The 19633-nt window shown below is 45.7% G+C and overlaps 1 protein-coding gene across 1 annotated transcript; it reads left to right on the top strand.

The window, feature by feature from the left end:
- The first annotated feature begins 1512 nt into the window (after nt 1-1512).
- Nucleotides 1513-19123, top strand: LOC145349315 (uncharacterized). Its single transcript, XM_080197815.1, has 8 exons — nt 1513-1566; nt 2760-2778; nt 4019-4078; nt 6686-6745; nt 13189-13263; nt 15822-15923; nt 16695-16750; nt 18659-19123. Exons 1-7 carry the CDS (start codon nt 1513-1515, stop codon nt 16733-16735), a joined length of 411 nt encoding a protein of 136 aa, XP_080053941.1. The 3' UTR covers nt 16736-16750; nt 18659-19123.
- Nucleotides 19124-19633: the final 510 nt, after the last annotated feature.

The following is a 19633-nucleotide window of genomic DNA, read 5'->3' as shown; positions in this document are numbered from 1 at the left end:
TGATGGATTGGGTTATATTCACGACCTTTTGAGGTTTCTTGCGTTCTTGGGCAGAGCAGGGGCCACACCAAGCTGTGGTACAAGCAGAAAGAATGCTTTCTATTGTGCATTTGTAAAAGTTGGTGAGAGTCGCAGCCAACATGCCAAATTTCCTGAGTCTGATGAGAAAATGGAGGTGTTAATGGGCTTTCTTAACTATATTATCAGCATGGACGGACCAAGACAGCTGGGGTGCGTGGGGGCCTTGATTATGCTCATTCCTTTTCCAAAGGCAGTGTGAGGTGTAGACAGATTCAATGAATGGGAGGTTGGTTTTAGTGATGGACTGGGTTTCATTCACGACCCCTGTAGGTTCTTGCGGTCTTGGGCAGAGCAGGAGCTATACCAAACTGTGAAACGACCAGAAAGAATGCCTTCGATGGTGTATCTGTAGAAGTTGGTGAGAGTGTTAAGCCAAGAAGTGAAGCATATTAGGAACGCCAGTACGCACGAGCATATCAATTAGGAGTAGGTTTTGGCCATTTGGCCCCTTGAACCTGCTTCACCATTCAACTTCATTCGACTCCAGGAAGTGTAGTGGAGAACATGCCCTTGTCTGCATCAACGGGGATGAAGTAGAAATCGTCGAAAGCTTCAAGTTTTTCGTTGTCCAGATCACCAACAACCTATCTTATTCTGCCAATGCCGATACTATAGTTAAGAAAACCCAAATCAACACCTCCACTTTGTCAGAAGACAATGGCAATTTGGCAAGTTAGCTACGACTCTCACCAACATTTACAGATGCACCATAGAAAGCATTATTTCTAGTTATATCTCAGCTTGGTATGGCTTCTGCTTTGTCCAAGACCGCAAGAAACTACAAAGGGTTGTGAATGTAGCCCAATCCATCACGCAAACCAGCCTCCCATCCATTGACTGTGACTACAGTCCCGCTGTCTTGACAAAGCAGCCAGCATTAAGGACCTCACGCACCCCTGGCATTCTTTCTTCCATCTTCTTCCATCTGGAAAAAAATACAAAAGTCTGAGGTCACATACCAACTGACTCAAGAACAGCTTCTTCCCTGCTGCTGTCAAACTTTTGAATGGGCTCATCTTGTATTTAGTTGACCTTTCTGCACACCCTTGCTATAATTGTAACACTATATTCTGCATTATCTCGTTTCCTTCTCTATGAATGGTATGCTTTGCATGTATAGTGCACAAGAAACAATGCTTTTCACTGTATACCAATACATGTGACAATAATAAATCAAATCAAACCCAAGATTGTGGCTGATCTGATTGTGACCTCAACTCCACGTTCTCAGCTACACCAGATAGTGTTTGACTCCCATGTTTATCAAGAATCTACCAACCCTACCTGAAAAGCATTCACTAACTCTGCCTCCACCTCTCTGGCTTATAGACTCCCAAAGAACCAGGAGCCTAGAAGAGAAAAACAGATCCCTGCATCTCCATTTTAAATGGGAGTTACAGTAACTGTAACCACTCTATTTTCCAGATGGCAATGACGACTTTGATCTCAGTGACGCTTTCAGAGAAGATTCTCCTAAACCCCGTGGTAAGTATCGATGAGGACTATTTTTATAGAAAGATTTGCTTGGAAGTAGGCGGTGGCTAATACTCAGATTTTTGAAGTGGTTTTATGTTCAAACATATCAAACATGATTTGTACAATGCGTGAATTTTGAAGCACTGTGACTTTTATGGAAAATATTTCCTAAATTGATGAGGAGGCAAACAAAGTGTTTGACAGAGATTTATTCCGAAATGTTCATATGTGCTTACCCTGTTATTGTCAGTGAGGTTTACAGCATGGAAACAGGCTCTTCGGCCCAACTTGTCCATGCCACCCTTTTTATATTAAACCCCAAAGCTAATCCCAATTGCCCGCATTTGGCCCATATCCCTCTATACCCATCTTACCCATGTAACTGGCTAAATGCTTTCTAAAAGACAAAACTGTACCTGCCTCTACTACTACCCTGGGAACTTATTCCAGATGTTCACCACCCTCTGAAAAAATTGCCCTTCTGGACACTCTTATATCTCTCCCCCTCTCACCTTAAACCTATGCCCTCTAGTTTTAGACTCGCCTAGCTTTGGGAAAAGATATTGACTATCTAGCTGGTCTGTGCCCCTCATTATTTTGTATTATTGAAGTTTTACCTTTAGATTTTAATTTTGATTTGATTTATTATTGTCAGATGTATTAGTATACAATGAAAAGTATTGTTTCTTGCCCCTGATACAGACAAAGCATACTGTTCATCGAGAAGGAAAGGAGAGAGTGCAGAATACAGTGTTACAGTCATAGCTAGGGTGTAGAGAAAGATCAACTTAATGTAAGGTAGGTCCATTCAAAAGTCTGATGGCAGCAGGGAAGAAGCTGTTCTTGAGTCTGTTGGTCGATGACCTCAAACTTTTGTATCTTTATCCCAAAGGAAGAAGGTGGAAGAGAGAATGTCCAGGGTGCATGGGGTTCTTAATTATGCTGGCTGCTTTGCTGAGGGAGGGGGAATGTAGGCAGAGTCAATGGATGGTTTGCATGATGGATTGGGCTATATTCACGACCTTTTGTAGTTTCATGCGACAGAGCAGGAGCCATACCAAGCTGTGATACAACCAGAAAGAATGATTTCTATTGTGCATTTGTAAAAGTTGGTGAGAGTTGCAGGTGACATGCCAAATTTCCTGAGTCTGATGAGAAAGTATTGGTGTTGATGGGTTTTCTTAACTGTATTATCCACATAGACGGACCAGGACAGCCAGGGTGCGTGCGGTCCTTGATTATGCTTGTTCCTTTTCCAAAGGCAGTGTGAAGTGTAGAAAGAGTCAATGACCGGGAGATTGGTTTGTGTGATGGACTGGATTTCATTCACAACTCCTGTAGTTTTTTGCGGGCTTGGGCAGAGCAGGAGGTGCCAGAAAGAATGCTTTTGATGGTGCATCTGTAGATGCTGGTGAGAGTTTTAAGCCAAGAAGTGAAGCATATTAGGAATGCCTGTGTACACAAACATATCAATTAGGAGTAGGTTTTGGCCATTTGGCCCTTGAACTTGCTCCACCATTCAACTTCATTCAACTCCAGGAAGTGTAGTGGAGAACATGCCCTTGTCTGCATCAACATGGAGGAAGTAGAAATAGTCGAAAGCTTCAAGTTTCTCGATGTCCGGATCACCAAAAACCTGTCCTGGTCTACCCATGCGATACTATAGTTAAGAAAGCCCATCAACACCTCCACTTTGTCAGAAGACAATGGCAGTTTGGCAAGTTAGCTACGACTCTCACCAACATTTACAGATGCACCATAGAAAGCATTATTTCTAGTTATATCTCAGCTTGGTATGGTTCCTGCTTTGTCCAAGACCGCAAGAAACTACAAAGGGTCGTGAATATAGCCCAATCCAGCACACTAACCAGCCTCCCATCCATTGACTGTGTCTACACTCCCGCTGTCTTGGCAAAGCAGCCAGAATTAAGGACATCATACACCCCGGACATTCTCTCTTCCACCTTCTTGGAAAAAAAGTACAAAAGTCTAAGGTCATGTACCAACTGACTCAAGAACAGCTTTTGCTGTCAAACTTTTGAATGGACTTACCTTGCATTAAGTTGATCTTTCTCTGTGCTGTAGCTATGATTGTAACACTATATTCTGCATTCTCTCGTTTCCTTCTCTATGAACGGTATGCTTTGTCTGTATCGTGCGCAAGAAACAATACTTTTCACTGTATACCAATACATGTGACAATAATAAATCAAATCAAACCCAAGATCATGGCTGACCTGATTGTGACCTCAAATCCACGTTCTCACCTACACCACTCAGTGTTTGACTCCCATGTTAAACCAGAATCTACCAACCCTGCCTTAAAAACATTCACTAACTCTGCCTCCACCTCTCTGGCTTATAGACTCCCAAAGAAACAGGAGCCTAGGAGAGAAAAACAGATCCCTGCATCTCCATTTTAAATGGGAGTTACAATAACTGTAACCACTCTATTTTCCAGATGACAATGACGGTTTTGATCTCAGTGACGCTCTCAGAGAAGATTCTCCTAAACCCCGCAGTAAGTATCAATGAGGATTGTTTTTATAGAAAGATTGTGGTTGGAAGTAGGCAGTGGCTAATACCCAGATTTTTGAAGTGGTTTTGTGTTCAAACATATCAATCATGTTTTGTACAAAACGTGAATTTTGAAGCACTGTGACTTTTGTGAAAAAATATTTCCTAAAGTGATGAGGAGGCAACTGAAATGTTTGACAGAGATTTTATTCAGAAATGTTCATGTGCTGACCGTGTTTTTGAAATTTTACCTTTTGGTTTGATTTATTATTGTCACATTTATTGGTGTACAGTTGTTTCTTGCGCGCTATACAGACAAAGCATACCATTCATAGAAAAGGAACGAAGAGTGTACAGAATGTAGTGTTGCAGTCATAGCTAGGGTGTAGAGAAATATGGGATGCATCCTAGGATACTTTGGGAGGCAAGGGATGAGATTGCAGAGCCTTTAGCTTTGATCTTTGGGTCCTCACTGTCCACGGGGATAGCACCAGAGGACTGGAGAGTGGCAAATGTTGTTCCTCTTTTCAAGAAAGGAAATAGGAATGACCCTTGTAATTATAGGCCAGTTAATCTTACTTCGGTGGCCAGTAAGTTAATGGAAAGGATCCTGAGAGATAGGATTTATGACCATTTGGAAAGATTCATTTTAACCCGGGATAGGCAGCACGGTTCCGTGAGGGGTAAGTCCTGCCTCTCAAATTTGATTGAATTCTTTGAGGAGGTAACTAAGTGTGTGGATGAAGATGGAGCAGTTGATGTCATATACGTGGATTTTAGTAAGGCATTTGATAAGGTTCCCCATGGTAGGCTCATGAAGAAGATAAGGAGGTGTGGGATAGAAGGAAATTTGGCCAATTGGATAAGTAACTGGCTGTATCATAGAAGACAGTGGGTGGTGGTGGAGGGGAAATTTTCAGACAGGAGGCCAGTTACCAGTGGTGTACCACAGGGGTCACTGCTGGGTTCTCTGCTTTTTGTGATTTTTATCAATGACTTGGAAGAAGGGGCTGAAGGGTGGGTTAGTAAATTTGCTGATGACAGCAGGATTGATGGAGTAGTGGATGAGGTGGAGAGCTCTTGCAGGCTGCAAAGAGACATTGATAGGAAGGAGAACTGGGCCAAAAAGTGGCAGATAGAGTTTAACCCTGATAGGTGTGAGGTGATTCATTTTGGTAGGACTTGAATGCAGATTACAGGGTCAACGGCAGGGTTCTAAGGAATGTAAAGGAACAGCGAGATCTTGGGGTTCATATCCACAGGTGTCTGAAGGTTGCCACTCATGTGGATAGAGCAGTGAAGAAGGCTTATAGTGTGTTAGTGTTTATTAACAGGGGGTTTGAGTTTAAGGGCCATGGGGTTATGCTGCAACTATACCGGTCGTTGGTGAGACCACATTTGGAATATTGTGTTCAGTTCTGGTCACCTCACTATAAGAAGGATGTGGAAGCATTAGAGACAGTGCAGAGGAGATTTACCAGGATGCTGCCTGGTTTGGAGAGTAGGTCTTATGAGGAAAGGCTGAGGGAGCTGGGGCTTTTCTCTTTGGAGCAGAGGAGGATGAGAGGTGACTTAATAGAGGTTTATAAGATGATTAGAGGGATTAATAGAGTGGACGTGCAGAGACTATTTCCTTGGCTGGATGTAGCTGTTACTAGGGGGCATAACTATAAGGTTCATGGTGGGAGATATAGGAGGGATGTCCGAGGTAGAGTCTTTACTCAGAGAGTGGTTGGGGTGTGGAATAGACTGCCTACTGTGATAGTGGAATCCGACACTTTAGGAACTTTCAAGCGGTTATTGGATAGGCACATGGAGCACTCCAGAATTATAGGGAGGGGATAGCTTGATCTTGGGATTGGACATAGCTCGGCACAACATTGAGGGCTGAAGGGCCTGTACTGTGCTGTAATGTTCTATGTTTCTATGTAAAGATCAACTTAATGTGAAGTAGATCCATTTAAAAGTCTGATGGCAGCAGGGAAGAAGCTGTTCTTGAGTTGGTTGGTACGTGTCCTCAGACTTTTGTATCTTTTTCCCAACGGAAGAAGATGGAAGAGAGAATGTCTGGGGTACCTGGGATTCTTGATTATGCTGGCTGCTTTGCTGAGGCAGCAGGTAGTGTAGACAGAGTCAGTGGATGGGAGGCTGGTTTGAGTGATGGACTGGGCTTCATTTCATGACCTTTTGTAGTTTGTTGTGGTCTTGGGCAGAGCAGGAGCCCATACTAAGCTGTGATACAACTGGAAAGAATGCTTTTTATGGTGCATCTGTAGACATTGGTGAGAGTGTGAAGCCAAGAAGTGAAACATATTAGGAACACCTGTACAAATGAACCTATGAATTAGGAATAGGAGTTGGCCATTTGTGCCTGCTCCATCATTCAACAAGATCATGGCTGATCTGATTAGGACCTCAACTCCACTTTCTCACCTGGTTTGACTCCCATGTTAGTCAAAAATCTACCAGCACTACCTTAAAAACATTCACTAACTCTGCCCCCACCTCTCTGGCTTACAGAGTCCCAAAGAACCAGGAGCCTTGGAGAGAAAAGCAGATCCCTGCATCTCCATGTTAAATGGAAGTCACAATAGCTGTATTTATCTTCCAGATGACAATGACGAGTTTGATCTCAGTGATGCTCTCGGGGACGATTCCACAAAACCCCGCAGTAAGTATTGATGGAGAATGTTTGTTTTTATAAAAAGATTTGGCTGTTAGTGGGTGATGTCCATTTTTTTGAAGTGGTTTTGTGTTCATTATTTTCTAATTCTGGTCTGCCCCAAAATGGGAAACATCCTTTCTACATCCATTCATCAAGCCCCCCATTCCCCCCACGATCTTATATGCTTCAATAAGATCATCTCTCAGTCTCTTAAACTCTAAAGGAGTTAAATCCACATTCCCATATAACATTCAGCCCCCCATTCCCCTAGGACATAGTTAGGGGTGATGATGTTGGGGTCTGGGACATTATCTGTAAGATATAATTCTGTGTGTATGACTATGTCAGGCTGTTGCTCATCTAGTCTGTGAAACTTCCAATTCTGGTACAAGCTCCCAGGTGTTGGTAGGAAGGACTATTACTTACGGGGCGAAAAACTGCAACAGGCGACGGTGCAGAGGGACCTCGGGGTCCTTGTGCATGAGTCGCAAAAACCCAGCTTGCAGGTGCAGCAGGTGGTCAGGAAGGCGAATGGGATGCTGGCCTTCATAGCGAGGGGGATTGAATATAAAAGTAGGGAGGTCCTGCTGCAGCTGTATAGGGCATTGGTGAGGCCGCAGCTGGAGTACTGTGTGCAGTTTTGGGCGCCGCACCTGCGCAAAGATATTTTGGCCTTGGAGGGAGTGCAGAGGAGGTTTACTAGTCTGATACCGGAGTTGAGGGGGTTGAGCTATGAGGAGAGGCTGAATAAACTAGGCTTGTACTCGTTAGAGTTTAGAAGAATGAGGGGAGATCTCATTGAGACGTATAAGATGATGAATGGGATGGATAGGATAGAGGTGGAAAGACTCTTCCCGCTCAAAAAAGACAGTAGGACTAGGGGGCACAGCCTCAAGATAAAAGGGGGGCGGTATAGAACGGAGTTGAGGAGGAACTTCTTCACTCAAAGGGTGGTGAATCTCTGGAATTCTCTGCCCGTTGAAGTGGTGGAGGCTGCCTTGCTAAATATTTTTAAGACGCGGGTTGATGGGTTTTTGATAGGAGAGGGGATTAAGGGTTATGGGGAGAGGGCGGGAAAGTGGAACTGAGCAGCGACAGATCAGCCATGATCTTATTGAATGGCGGGGCAGGCTCGAAGGGCTGGATGGCCTACTCCTGCTCCTATTTCTTATGTTCTTATTTCTTATGTTCTTATGTAAGGAGGACTTTACCAGGTTGATAGGGTTGGATGTGGCATCGAAGTGCCTGGTATCCATGTCCATGACAATTTGGTTTCATTCTTTTTAGACTTAGGAGTAGTTTGATACACTGAAGTTAGAAGTTTATTTATTAGTGTCACAAGTTGGCTTACATTAACACCACAATGAAGCTACTGTGAAAATCCCCTCGTCACCACATTCCGGCACCTTTTTGGGTGCACTGAGGGAGAATTTAGTATGGCCAATGCGCCTAACTGGCGTCTTTCAAACTGTGGGAGGAAACCAGAGCACCCGGAGGAAACCCACGCAGACAGTGGCCCAAGCCAGGAATCAAACCCGGGTCCCTGGCGCTGTGAGGCAGCAGTGCTAACCACTGTGCCACCGTGCTTGGCCATTTTGAAGGACATTTGCAAGCCAACCGCATTGCTGTGGCTCTGGAGCCACATGGAGGCCAGGTAAGGATGGCAAATTCCCTTCCCTGAAGAACATGAGTGAACCAGATGAGTTTTTATCCCAATGGACAATGGTTTTTGTCGTCACCACTAGACTACTTTTTGATTCCCGATTCAGTAATTGAATTTGAATTCTACCAGCTGCTGTTGGCACCTGGTAGTAGCTGTTGTTTTCTTTTACCTGTAGGGTGGCACAGTGGTGCAGTGGTTAGCACTGCTGCCTCACAGTGCCATGACCCCGGGTTCAAATCTGCCCTCAGATGACTGTCCGTGCAGAGTTTTCACATTCTCCCCATGTCATGTGTGGGTTTCCTCTGGGTGCTCTGGTTTCCTGCCACAGTCCAAATGTTTGGAAGCTAGGTGGATTGGCCATGTTAAATTGCCCCTTAGAGTCCCAAGATGTGTAAGATAGATGGATTCACCATGATAAATGTGTGGGGTGGCAGAGATGAGGTGTGGGAAAGGGCCTGGGTAAGATCCTCTTTGTCAGACTCGATGGGCTGAATGGCCTCCTTCTGGATAAGCTGCCACCCAAACTTTATATTTGGATGGCAGCTTATCCCATCATCCAACCTCCTGTTAGGACATATTTTATTTCTGTACCACTTTGGTCACGCACAATGAGACATTTTGCCATTGCCTCTCCCCCACCCTCCAAACCTAAACAGAGCCCTCCTTCAAAGCTATGACACTTTTAATCTTTCCTTGCTCATTTTCACAGAACTTCATTGCAGTGTTAATGTAAGCCTCCTTGTGACGCTAATAAATAAACTTTAACTTAAAGGATGACAGGCCCTGAGTTGAGATTTCCCTTTCTCCACAGATACTGTCCTACTTGGTGACTTCATCTGCCATTTTACCATACCAGTTATAGCTCCACAGTTGAGATCACCTAATCCAGTGCTGAGCAGGGTGGTCTTTGTGTTTTGGTTCAAAGATCATGGCCGGACTTCTCAGGCTGTTCACGCCCCACTGTCAGCGAGCATGGAGAATTTGACACTCAGCCAAATCTCTGTTCAGTGCAGCCAGGCCGGAGACTCCTGGCCTCAGGCGAGGTTGGATAATCCAGCCCAGTTTCTTTACAAGTGTAGGCATTGAGAGAGGGATATATTAAAAGGTGTATTTAAATAGCGTAAATCTTGCCTGTAATATCAAAGAACAAAGACCAAAGAAAATTACAGCACAGGAACAGGCCCTTCGGCCCTCCAAGCCTGCACTGACCATGCTGCCCGATTGAACTAACATCTTCCGGGGTCCATATCCTTCTATTCCCATCCTCTTCATGTATTTGTCAAGATACCTCTTAAATGTCACTATCATATCAGCTTCCACTACCATCCCTGGTAGTGAGTTCCAGATACCTACTACCTTCTGTGTAAAAAAAAACTTGCCTTGTACATCTCCCTTAAACCTTGCCCCTCAGACCTATGCCCCCTAGTAATTGACTCTTCCACCCTGGGAAAAAGCTTCTAACTATCCACTCTGTCCATGCCTCTCATACTCTGGTAGACTTCTGTCAGGTCGCCCTTCAACCTCCATCGTTCCAGTGAGAACAAACCAAGTTTCTCCAACCTCTCCTCATAGCTAATGCCCTCTATGCCAGGCAACGTCCTGGTAAATCTTTTCCATACCCTTGCCAAAGCCTCCACGTCCTTCTAATAGTGTGGCAATCGGAATTGAACCCTATATTCCAAATGCGGCCTAAAGGTTCTACATAACTACAACATGACTTGCCAATTTTTAAATTCAATGCCCTAGACGATGAAGGCAAGTCTTCTTGACTACCTTCTCCACCTGTGCTGCCAGTGACCTGTGTACCTGTACACCCAGATCCCTCTGTCTATCAATACTCTTCAGGGTTCTGCCATTTACTGTATATTTCCTATCTGTATTAGACCTTCCAAAATGCATGATCTCACATTTGGCCGGATTAAACTCCATCTGTCATCTCTCCGCCCAAGTCTCCAACCAGCCTATATTCTGCAGTATCCTCATCCTCATCGCTATCTGCAAATCCTCCAACCTTTGTGTCATCCACAAAATTACTAACCAAACCAGTTACATTTTCCTCCCAATCATTTATGTATATTACAAACAGTGCTGATCTCCGAGGAACACCACTTGTCCCAGCTTTCCATTGAGAAACACCCCTTTCCACTACTACCTTCTGTATTCTATGACCGAAGCAATTCTGTATCCACCTTGCCAGCTCACCTCTGATCCTATGCAACTTCACCCTCTGCACCAATCTGCCATGAGGGACCTTGTCAAGAGCCTTACTGAAGTCCATATAGACAACATCCACTGCCCTACCCTCATCTTCGTCACTTTCTCGGAAAACTTGATCAAGTTCGTGAGGCATGACCTCTCCTTCACAAAACCATGTTGCCTCTCATTAATACGTCCACACTTATTTCCAAGTGGGAGTAAATCCTGTAAATTTCTGGCTGGCCAGCATTCATTGCCCATCCCTAGTTGCCCTTGAGAAGGTGGCGGTGAGCTGTCTTCTTGAATCGCTGCAGTCCGTGTGCTGTGGGTTGACCCACAATGTCGTTGGGGAGGGAAACCAGGATTTTGACCCAGCAGTTAACATAGAACATTACAGCGCAGAACAGGCCCTTCGGCCCACGATGTTGCGCCGACCAGTTAAAAAAAGCAATGACCCTCTAACCTAAACCAATCCCTTTCCATCCATAAACCTATCCACGGATCTCTTAAACGCCCCCAAACTAGGCGCATCTACAACTGCAGCAAGTTGGGAAGGAACGGTGATATATTTCCAAATCAGGATGGTGAGTGGCTTGGAAGGAAACTTGCAGGTAGTGGTGTTCCCTTGTATCTGCTGCCCTTGTCCTTCCAGGTGGAGATGGTTGCAGCATACGTTCTCATCAGCAGGGAAAGCAAAACAATGCTTTCTGTTCAGTTCCCGAACTTACTTCGGAACAACTGGATATTGAGCAGGGAAAGGCTCGTTCTATTCATTAGGGAAGTGATGAGTCATTGCGTGTCTTTGATTTTATTCATCCACAGGATGTGGGTGTTGCTGGAAAACCAGCAATTATTGCCAATGCCAGTTGCCCTTGAGAAGATGGGCATGGGGGAGGGGTGAGGTGTGTGTGCTACAACCGATTGGCTTCCTGGGCCATTTCAGATCGGGCAGTTTAGGATCGAGTGCATTTTGTTCTGGAGTCACATGTAAGCCAGACTGGGTACAGAAAGCAGATTCCCTTCCCTGAAGGACATCGGTGATGGTCTTTATGACCATCTGCTACTTTCATGGACACCAGTGTTGAACCTTGCTCTTTATTCAATCAATGGACTTGAATTAAATTTCCCCATCGCTGTGATGGGATTGTGAGCTCAGATCTCCCGATATTGGCCCAGGCGCTGGATTATTAATGCAGTAATTTAACTGCTTAAACACTGGTCTGAAACGCTATGGATAGGATTTTCCCGCCGCGCTTGCTACAACACTGTAAAATCTTACCCGAGGTCAACAAACCTTTGCATGGTGTGCCTCCCGCCTGCTACGATTCCCGTGGCGGGCTGGACGGAAAGATTCTGGTCCGAATTTGGGAAGAAATATAGGCCACAGTTCTCCCATCGCGACCCGCAACTTTTCTGGCAGGTCGTGGTGGGAGATGCGCATTGCCAGCCTTATTCCGGGATTTGCGCATGTACCGGGAATGCATGCACATCTCCCAGAGCCAGCGAACAGTTGCTGGTCAGACCACACTGGAAACCAGCAGGAAGGCAGGTAAGACATTCAAACCTGTTTTAAATGTGTTTTCAGTGTAATTATCGGGAACTTTCGTGTCCCGATTGAGTCTCCCGTTCCCCCCAGGAGCACTTCATTCTGCCCGAGTTCGGACTTGCTCCCCACATTCGCAGAACTAGCGGGAGACCCTGCCAGAATGAAGGGGGAGGCAGTTGGAGCTCCTCAGGGGGTCAGGTGGTGGGGGCTGGTGGCCCTTGGGCATGGGCACACTGGCAGTGCCAGCCTGTGCCCCATGGCACTGCCCAAGGGGCAAAGTGCCCATGCCCAGGGGGCACCTTGGCACTGCCCACTGGTCATCGAGCAGAGCCTATTGTGGGCGGGACCTAGGGTTGATGGGTGGGAGTGGGGGGAGTCCCGTTGCCGTCTAGAGACAGGATCAGCCTGGGATGGAGGGAGGGCAGCGATTGGGGTGGGCTGGGAGGTGGTGGGTGTGGTGATTTGCAGGTGGGAGCCTCCCTCCAGGGGAGGAGGTGGGGTCTGACTCTCAGAGGGTGTCAGCCTGGGGGAGGGGGTGATCTGCCAGGGTGGGGGGTGGTTTGGGTGGATCACCACTGCTGGCTGGCTGGCTGGCTGGGGGGTGGGTGGGGTTGGACTGGACATTGGGGTGCCCCAGGGTGGGGTTCAGGGCTGGCTCTGGAATTGCTGTGGGGGCCATGAGAGGGTGAGGCTGGAGAGGCAGCACTGCGAGGGTCCGAGTTGGCCAGCGGTGAAGCTGGCCAGCAAATGGGGAGATTGACAGATTGGGGCCACTGCGCATGCGCACAGTTCCAGAATTGTCAGACTCTGGTGTGAATAGACCCCCCGCCCCCCCATGGGTTTTTAATGAGGTTCACAACTGGGACCTCTGCAGTGCACAGAGCGCAGAGATTCGGGTGAGAAGCTGAACTGACAAAACAGCCCGGAACTGGCACAGTTTTTCCGCCGTATTAGCACTTCTAGGAGAATCACGGTCATGTTTTCAATAGAAACCCGAAATAGTTTGTGGTATTGTTCTAATTTGTGTTTCCTTCACTCTGGTAGCTGGCAGATTTGATGATTCTGACCTTCAGGATGTTGTGAACAGTGATTATAAACCTGAAAAAACAAATTCTAAAGGTAATCCTTTATTTCAGACATTGCTGTATATCCTCCTGCATGCAAAGGTGCCAAGCAGTATGTCATAACATGTTACTGAACAGGATTTAATAATGACGGGATTTATTCTAATTTAAAACACACCCATAATGTGGTTTAATAGGTTGAGAACGTAACTCCCAAGAACCATAAATGCAACCATAATTAAAGTTTATTTATTAGTGTCACAAGTAGGCATACATTCACACTGCAATGAAGTTACTATGAAAATCGCCATTTCGGCGCCTGTTCAGATACACTGAGGGAGAATTTTGCATAGCCAATGCACCTGCCCTGCACATCTTTGAAGTGTGGGAGGAATTTAATGTTGGCAAGTGTGAGGTGGTCCACTTTGGTAGGAAGAATGGTAGGAAGGACTATTACTTACGTGGCGAAAAACTGCAGCAGGCGACGGTGCAGAGGGACCTCGGGGTCCTTGTGCATGAGTCGCAAAAACCCAGCTTGCAGGTGCAGCAGGTGGTCAGGAAGGCAAATGGGATGCTGGCCTTCATAGCGAGGGGGATTGAATATAAAAGTAGGGAGGTCTTGCTGCAGCTGTATAGGGCATTGGTGAGGCCGCAGCTGGAGTACTGTGTGCAGTTTTGGGCGCCGCACCTGCGCAAGGATATTTTGGCCCTGGAGGGAGTGCAGAGGAGGTTTACTAGGCTGATACCGGAGTTGAGGGGATTGAGCTATGAGGAGAGGCTGAATAAACTAGGCTTGTACTCGTTAGAGTTTAGAAGAATGAGGGGAGATCTCATTGAGACGTATAAGATGATGAATGGGATGGATAGGATAGAGGTGGAGAGACTCTTCCCGCTCAAAAAAGACAGTAGGACTAGGGGGCACAGCCTCAAGATAAAGGGGAGGCGGTTTAGAACGGAGTTGAGGAGGAACTTCTTCACTCAAAGGGTGGTGAATCTCTGGAATTCTCTGCCCGTTGAAGTGGTGGAGGCTGCCTCGCTAAATATTTTTAAGAATCGGGTTGATGGGTTCTTGATAAGAGAGGGGATTAAGGGTTATGGGGAGAGGGTGGGAAAGTGGAACTGAGCCACAACAGATCAGCCATGATCTTATTGAATGGCGGGGCAGGCTCGAAGGGCTAGATGGCCTACTCCTGCTCCTATTTCTTATGTTCTTATGTTCTTATGAAACTGGAGCACCGGGAGGAAATCTACACAGACACGGGGAGGACGTGCAAACTCCACACTGACAGTGACCTAAGCCGAAAATCAAACCCAGATGAAACTCTGGGCGGGGTGGGGGGGTGCGGCGATCTTACTACCTTGTCTGATGGGACAATCGGGGAAAGGGGGGTCGGGGAGGAATGTCTGGAGTGTTGATCAGGGTGGCGGGATTGTGGGTTTCCAGGGTGGGGGAGGGGTTGGTAGTTTGTGGGGAGTGACAGATCTCCCAGTGCATTGTGTACACTTGTATATAGTACACAGGGAGATGGGCGTACCTGCACACTGGCACAGCTAGAGTTCATCAGCCGGCTTTCTGGCAAGAATAGGCCCTGCCCAGCTACCTTGCTAGTGAAAATCACACGCTGACCATGCGGATTGTGTCTGGGGGTTTGCCCAAAAAATAGGGGTGATTCTTTTCCATTTTCACGCTCATTTAGCATTTAGAATTTTTTTGGTAAGATCACTCCCTATCAGTAATACAAACTACGTGCTCAATCCTAGTTGTTCCTTAAGCAATTAAACGTGGTTGCGTTTCTGTTTCTTGGGAATGATGTTCCCAATGAAGAGTGACAGAATTAGTGTGTGATAATGCTGACTGGTGGTAGCCAATCAAGCTGAACGGAAAAGAATGAGAATGCAGTTGTCCCGAGATTTAGAAAAAAACCGAAATATTGGTAATTCATGAGAGACTGATGAGCGAATAGGGGAATGTTTGATTTGCGGCCATATCACTTTCTGAAAACCCAGCTGGAAGGAATCATAGAATTTCAGTGCAGAAGAGGCCATTCAGCCCATCGAGTCTGCACTCTCTCTCTGAGGTAGATTCTTATCCTGGCCCTCTTCCCTCACACTAACCCTGTAACTCCACACATTGATTGCACTAATCTATCTAACCTAACATTTCTACATGGGAATGGGGCAGGGGGAGGTTGTCCTGGGTGGAATGGTCCGAAAGTTGATGCAGAATCGATGGGCCGAATGACCTCCTCCTGCTCTGTAGAGATTCTATAATTCTACGAATATGATCAAGTCTTGCACATTTTTTTTTTAATCATCTGGGATCTTGAGGAGCCTATCGTTCCCCATCTCTCTCTGTCTCTCCAGGGCAGTGCCTTGACCAATCAAAGCCAGCTTGCCAACCAGTTGGCACCCCTTTTCTCCAGTACTCTGTTTGAAATTTGGCATTCCTGAGTTTGTCCAGCCGAGTCCAAGACGAGAGGCTTCTCCCTCTTTTCAGCTATAAACACAAACACTACACTCATTATCTCACGTCGGGATGTCAGTTTGCAGTCGTGTCAACGTGGAGCAGCTGAAACAATATGATCACAGTGGTTATCTTAAAAATCTTTTCAGGTCAGGACCCTCCCACTGCGATTGACCTCATCAGTGACCTGGTGATGGCTTTGATAGGTGGGACATCAGAACAAGTGAAGAGGGTGTGCTTCAGTCTGCTGGGTAAGTGATTGCTACCCCGTACGCAGCATTGTGGAACAAGACTGCTGCTGGTTGGAGACTTTTCCCTCCTGATTCTTGAGTCTGTGGTTGGTGGTTACGTTTGTTGCTGTGTATATCTCACAAGTGGAGTTACTGGTTGGGGGTTAACTAATTCCTGGGAAAGGTTTTGTGGGAGAGAAGAATAGGAGACCTAACCCTACCCCCACCCCCCAATTTTCTTTATGAAGCTTTTTGGCAAGGTTTTCGTATGAAACATAAAGTTTATTCATTAGTCACACATTACGTTAACGCTGCAATGAAATTACTGTGAAATTCCCCAAGTCGCCACACTCCGGCGTCTGTTCGGGTCAATGCACCCAATCAGCACATCTTTCAGACTGTGGGAGGAAACTGGAGCACCCGGAGGAAACCCATGCAGACATGGGGAGAATGTGCAAACTCTGCACAGATAGTGATCTGAGCTGGGAGTCGAACCCGGGTCCCTGGCGCTGTGAGGCAGCACATTAGTGTAAAAAAAAAACTTTTACTGGAATCATAGCACGATAAAGCTCAGAAGGAGCCCACTCAGCCCATCATGCCTGTGCCAGCTCTTTCATGGAAGTATACAATTGATTCTCTCAGTAAGTTGTTGTACGTGGAGCTGCTTTGAAGGAGGTAGGGGTGATCTTCACTAGTACTGGATCCGACCCCCTTTTTTTACTGGATGTTCTGCAGAAGCTAAAAGCAGGAATGTATTGATTTCTCATTAATTTATTCTCTTTCTATCATCAGAAATGTTCACTGAGCAGTACAGTAACGCAATGGAACAATGAGAGGATGCACAACGGGTACGTACAGAGTCACATATTTAACAACATTTCTCCATCGGAAGCACTTTTGGTTCAAACGCTTTATATCTCATTTTGATTCATCCCAAAATCCTTTCTTTTCGTGTGTAAAAACACAGAGTGCTGGAAACACTTATCAGGGTCGCACAGAGCAGCCCGGTGGCCCTGCTGCTTCACAGCACCAGGGATCCGGGTTCAATTCCTGGCTTGGGTCACTGTCTGTGTGGAGTTTGCACATTCTCCCCGTGTCTGCGTGGGTTTCCTCCAGGTGTTCCGGTTTCTTCCCGCAGTCTGAAAGACGTGCTGACTGAGTGCATTGGCCGTGCTAAATTCTCCCTCAGTGTACCCAAACAGGCACCGGAGTGTGGCAGCAGGGGTGTAGTATTCTAGTATTCATGATTCTAGTAAAAGTTTTTTTTTACACTCTTCTGTGATCATAGAAATTAAATTTGCCCTTATTCAGCATATGCTTTAGACCGTATTTATTCTCAGGTTAAAGACATACAGTAGCTTCAAGGACAAAAAAAGTCTTGATGTTTGGAATAATGAAAAGCTGTTTCCATTATTTGATCGTACCTGGGTGACCTTACTGATCATTCACACCCCACTGCCAATGCAAGCAAAGAGTGTTTCATTGCATGTTAATGTAAGCCTACTTAATACACTAATCGATGCACTTAAAAAGGTCAGCTAGAATCAATGCAGAGTGAGAGAGAGAACCTTTCAGGTCAATGATATTTCATCATTGATGGAAAATGTGAGAGAGGAACAGTTTTTTAGGCAATTGTAGTGAAAGAACTAAAGAGTAAGTTTTTTTTTATCCTTTCATGGGATGTGAACATCGCTGGCTGGGCCAGCATTTGTTGTCCATCCCTAATTGCCCTTGAACTGACAGCTTTCTAGGCCACTGCAGAATCAACTGTTCTGTACCTTTATTTATTGTCTGTCTTTATTTTTCTTTCCCCTCCCAACCTTGCCCCCTATTTTATCTCCCCTTTTCTTACCTTTTCTCTCCATTTGCTTCCCCGTTCTCCCTTTTTTTTTAAAATCAATTTTACCTCTCTCCCACCCATCACCCCCATCCTCCCACATCTTCACCTGTCACAGTTCGCCCTCTGATTTCACCTTCTCTGCCATTTGGCCATTCACGCCTTCTATTCTCTCTATGGGCTGCCATTAGCAGCCTTTCCCCTTGTTTCTGTGGCAATGACTTACCTTTCATTCCTTCATCCTACAGCGTAAATATCTCCCACTTTCTATGCCTTTCAGCTTTGACAAAGGGTCATCTGGGCTCGAAACAACATCAGCTCTTTTCTCTCCGTACAGATGCCGCCAGACCTGCTGAGATTTTCCAGCATTTTCTCTTTTGGTTTAAGAGTAACCCCATTGCTGTAGGTTTGGAATGTCACCCAGACTGGGTAAGGGCAGCAAATGTCCTTCCCCAATCAGGGACATGAACGAACTAGATAGTTTTAGTTCTGCTGGGCCAGACACAACTACAAGACATGGAAATGTGAGCTGGTGGCTCTGTAGGGAGTGAATATTTATTGTGGTGGATAAGGTTCTAATCAGACAAGCTGCTTTGCCCTGAATGGTGTCAAACCTCTGGAGTGTTGTTGGAGCTGCACTTATCTAGGCCGGTGGAGAATATTCCATTACTCTCCTTATTGACAGGATTTGGGTAGTCAGATGGTGAGTTATCCAGCATCTTATCTTCTCTTGTGTGTGCAGTATTTATATAACTGCTGCACTTATAAGTTTCTGGTCAACTGTAATCTGAAAAATATTGATGGTGGAAGATTCATAGAACCAATTCAGTGCAGAAAGAGGCCATTTGGCCTGTTGCGTGATGTGGGGCATTTGTTTTTCATTTCTGTGTGTTCCTCCCCCCCCCCCCCCGTCCTCCAGCTTACAGTCCTCTTCCACCAAAAGGCCTGTCAGAAGTAAATCAAAACGATCGTTGAAAAGAGACTGGAAGACAGAGATGGTTGCTGTCCAACTTAAGATATTTTGGATCCCCCCCTCGGGTTTCTTTCCTCGGGCAATGAATACGCTTCAGACACGCTCTTGAACTTCCTGTCGAACCTGCTTTTGTTATTGGTTTGGAATATGTCCGTGGACCTGCCTTGATGAGGTGGATTTTTCACGCCCGTCTACGTTTGGCAAGCCTCCGTTTTCAAACTATCTCCTTCACAAAGCCGTTATTCTCCCCGTGTCTGTGCGGGTTTCCTCCGGCTGCTCCGGTTTCCTCCCACACTCCAAAGATGTTGGATTGATTGGCCATAATGAACTGCCCTTTAGTGTCAGGGGAATTAGCAAGGTAAATACGTGGGGGTTATGGGAATAGGGTCTGGATGGGAATGTTGTTGGTGCAGGCTCCTTTTGCACTGTGGGAATTGTATAATTACAGAACAGTTACTGTAAGTGCGCATTAGAAATTCAGAATATTGCACAATCACTGCCTTCACGTTACAGTTGCGTATATATAACATATCTTGACATAATTGGGAGATTTTGACAGAAATGTTGAACTTTGAAATACTTGTGCTTAATTGTATAGTTTTGATAGGAAGTATCTCAGTGTGTGGCCCACCTGAATTGGTGAATTGTTGCTAAAAATATGTTGAACGCAAGAGTGTTGGTTTCAAAGACATTGGTCATGTGCAACTGCTGACTGCCCAAAGAATCAAACCTTAGGGTCAGCTGTTCGCATTACCAGTGTGTGTGATCAATTAATTTAGTCGTAGCACTGTGCTCTTATCAGTGGAGGTTTTATTTTTTAGCAACAACTTGTATTTACCTACTGCCTTTACGTGTAACATTATCCTGTGGTGCATCATGAAACTGCTTCCCAGGAGCTGGAAAGTGGGATTAAAATTTACA

This window comes from Carcharhinus amblyrhynchos, chromosome 10 (assembly GCF_965287045.1).
Source record: "Carcharhinus amblyrhynchos chromosome 10, sCarAmb.v2.hapA, whole genome shotgun sequence".
Classification (NCBI taxonomy): domain Eukaryota; kingdom Metazoa; phylum Chordata; class Chondrichthyes; order Carcharhiniformes; family Carcharhinidae; genus Carcharhinus; species Carcharhinus amblyrhynchos.
This window is presented reverse-complemented; position numbering and strand designations above follow the sequence as displayed.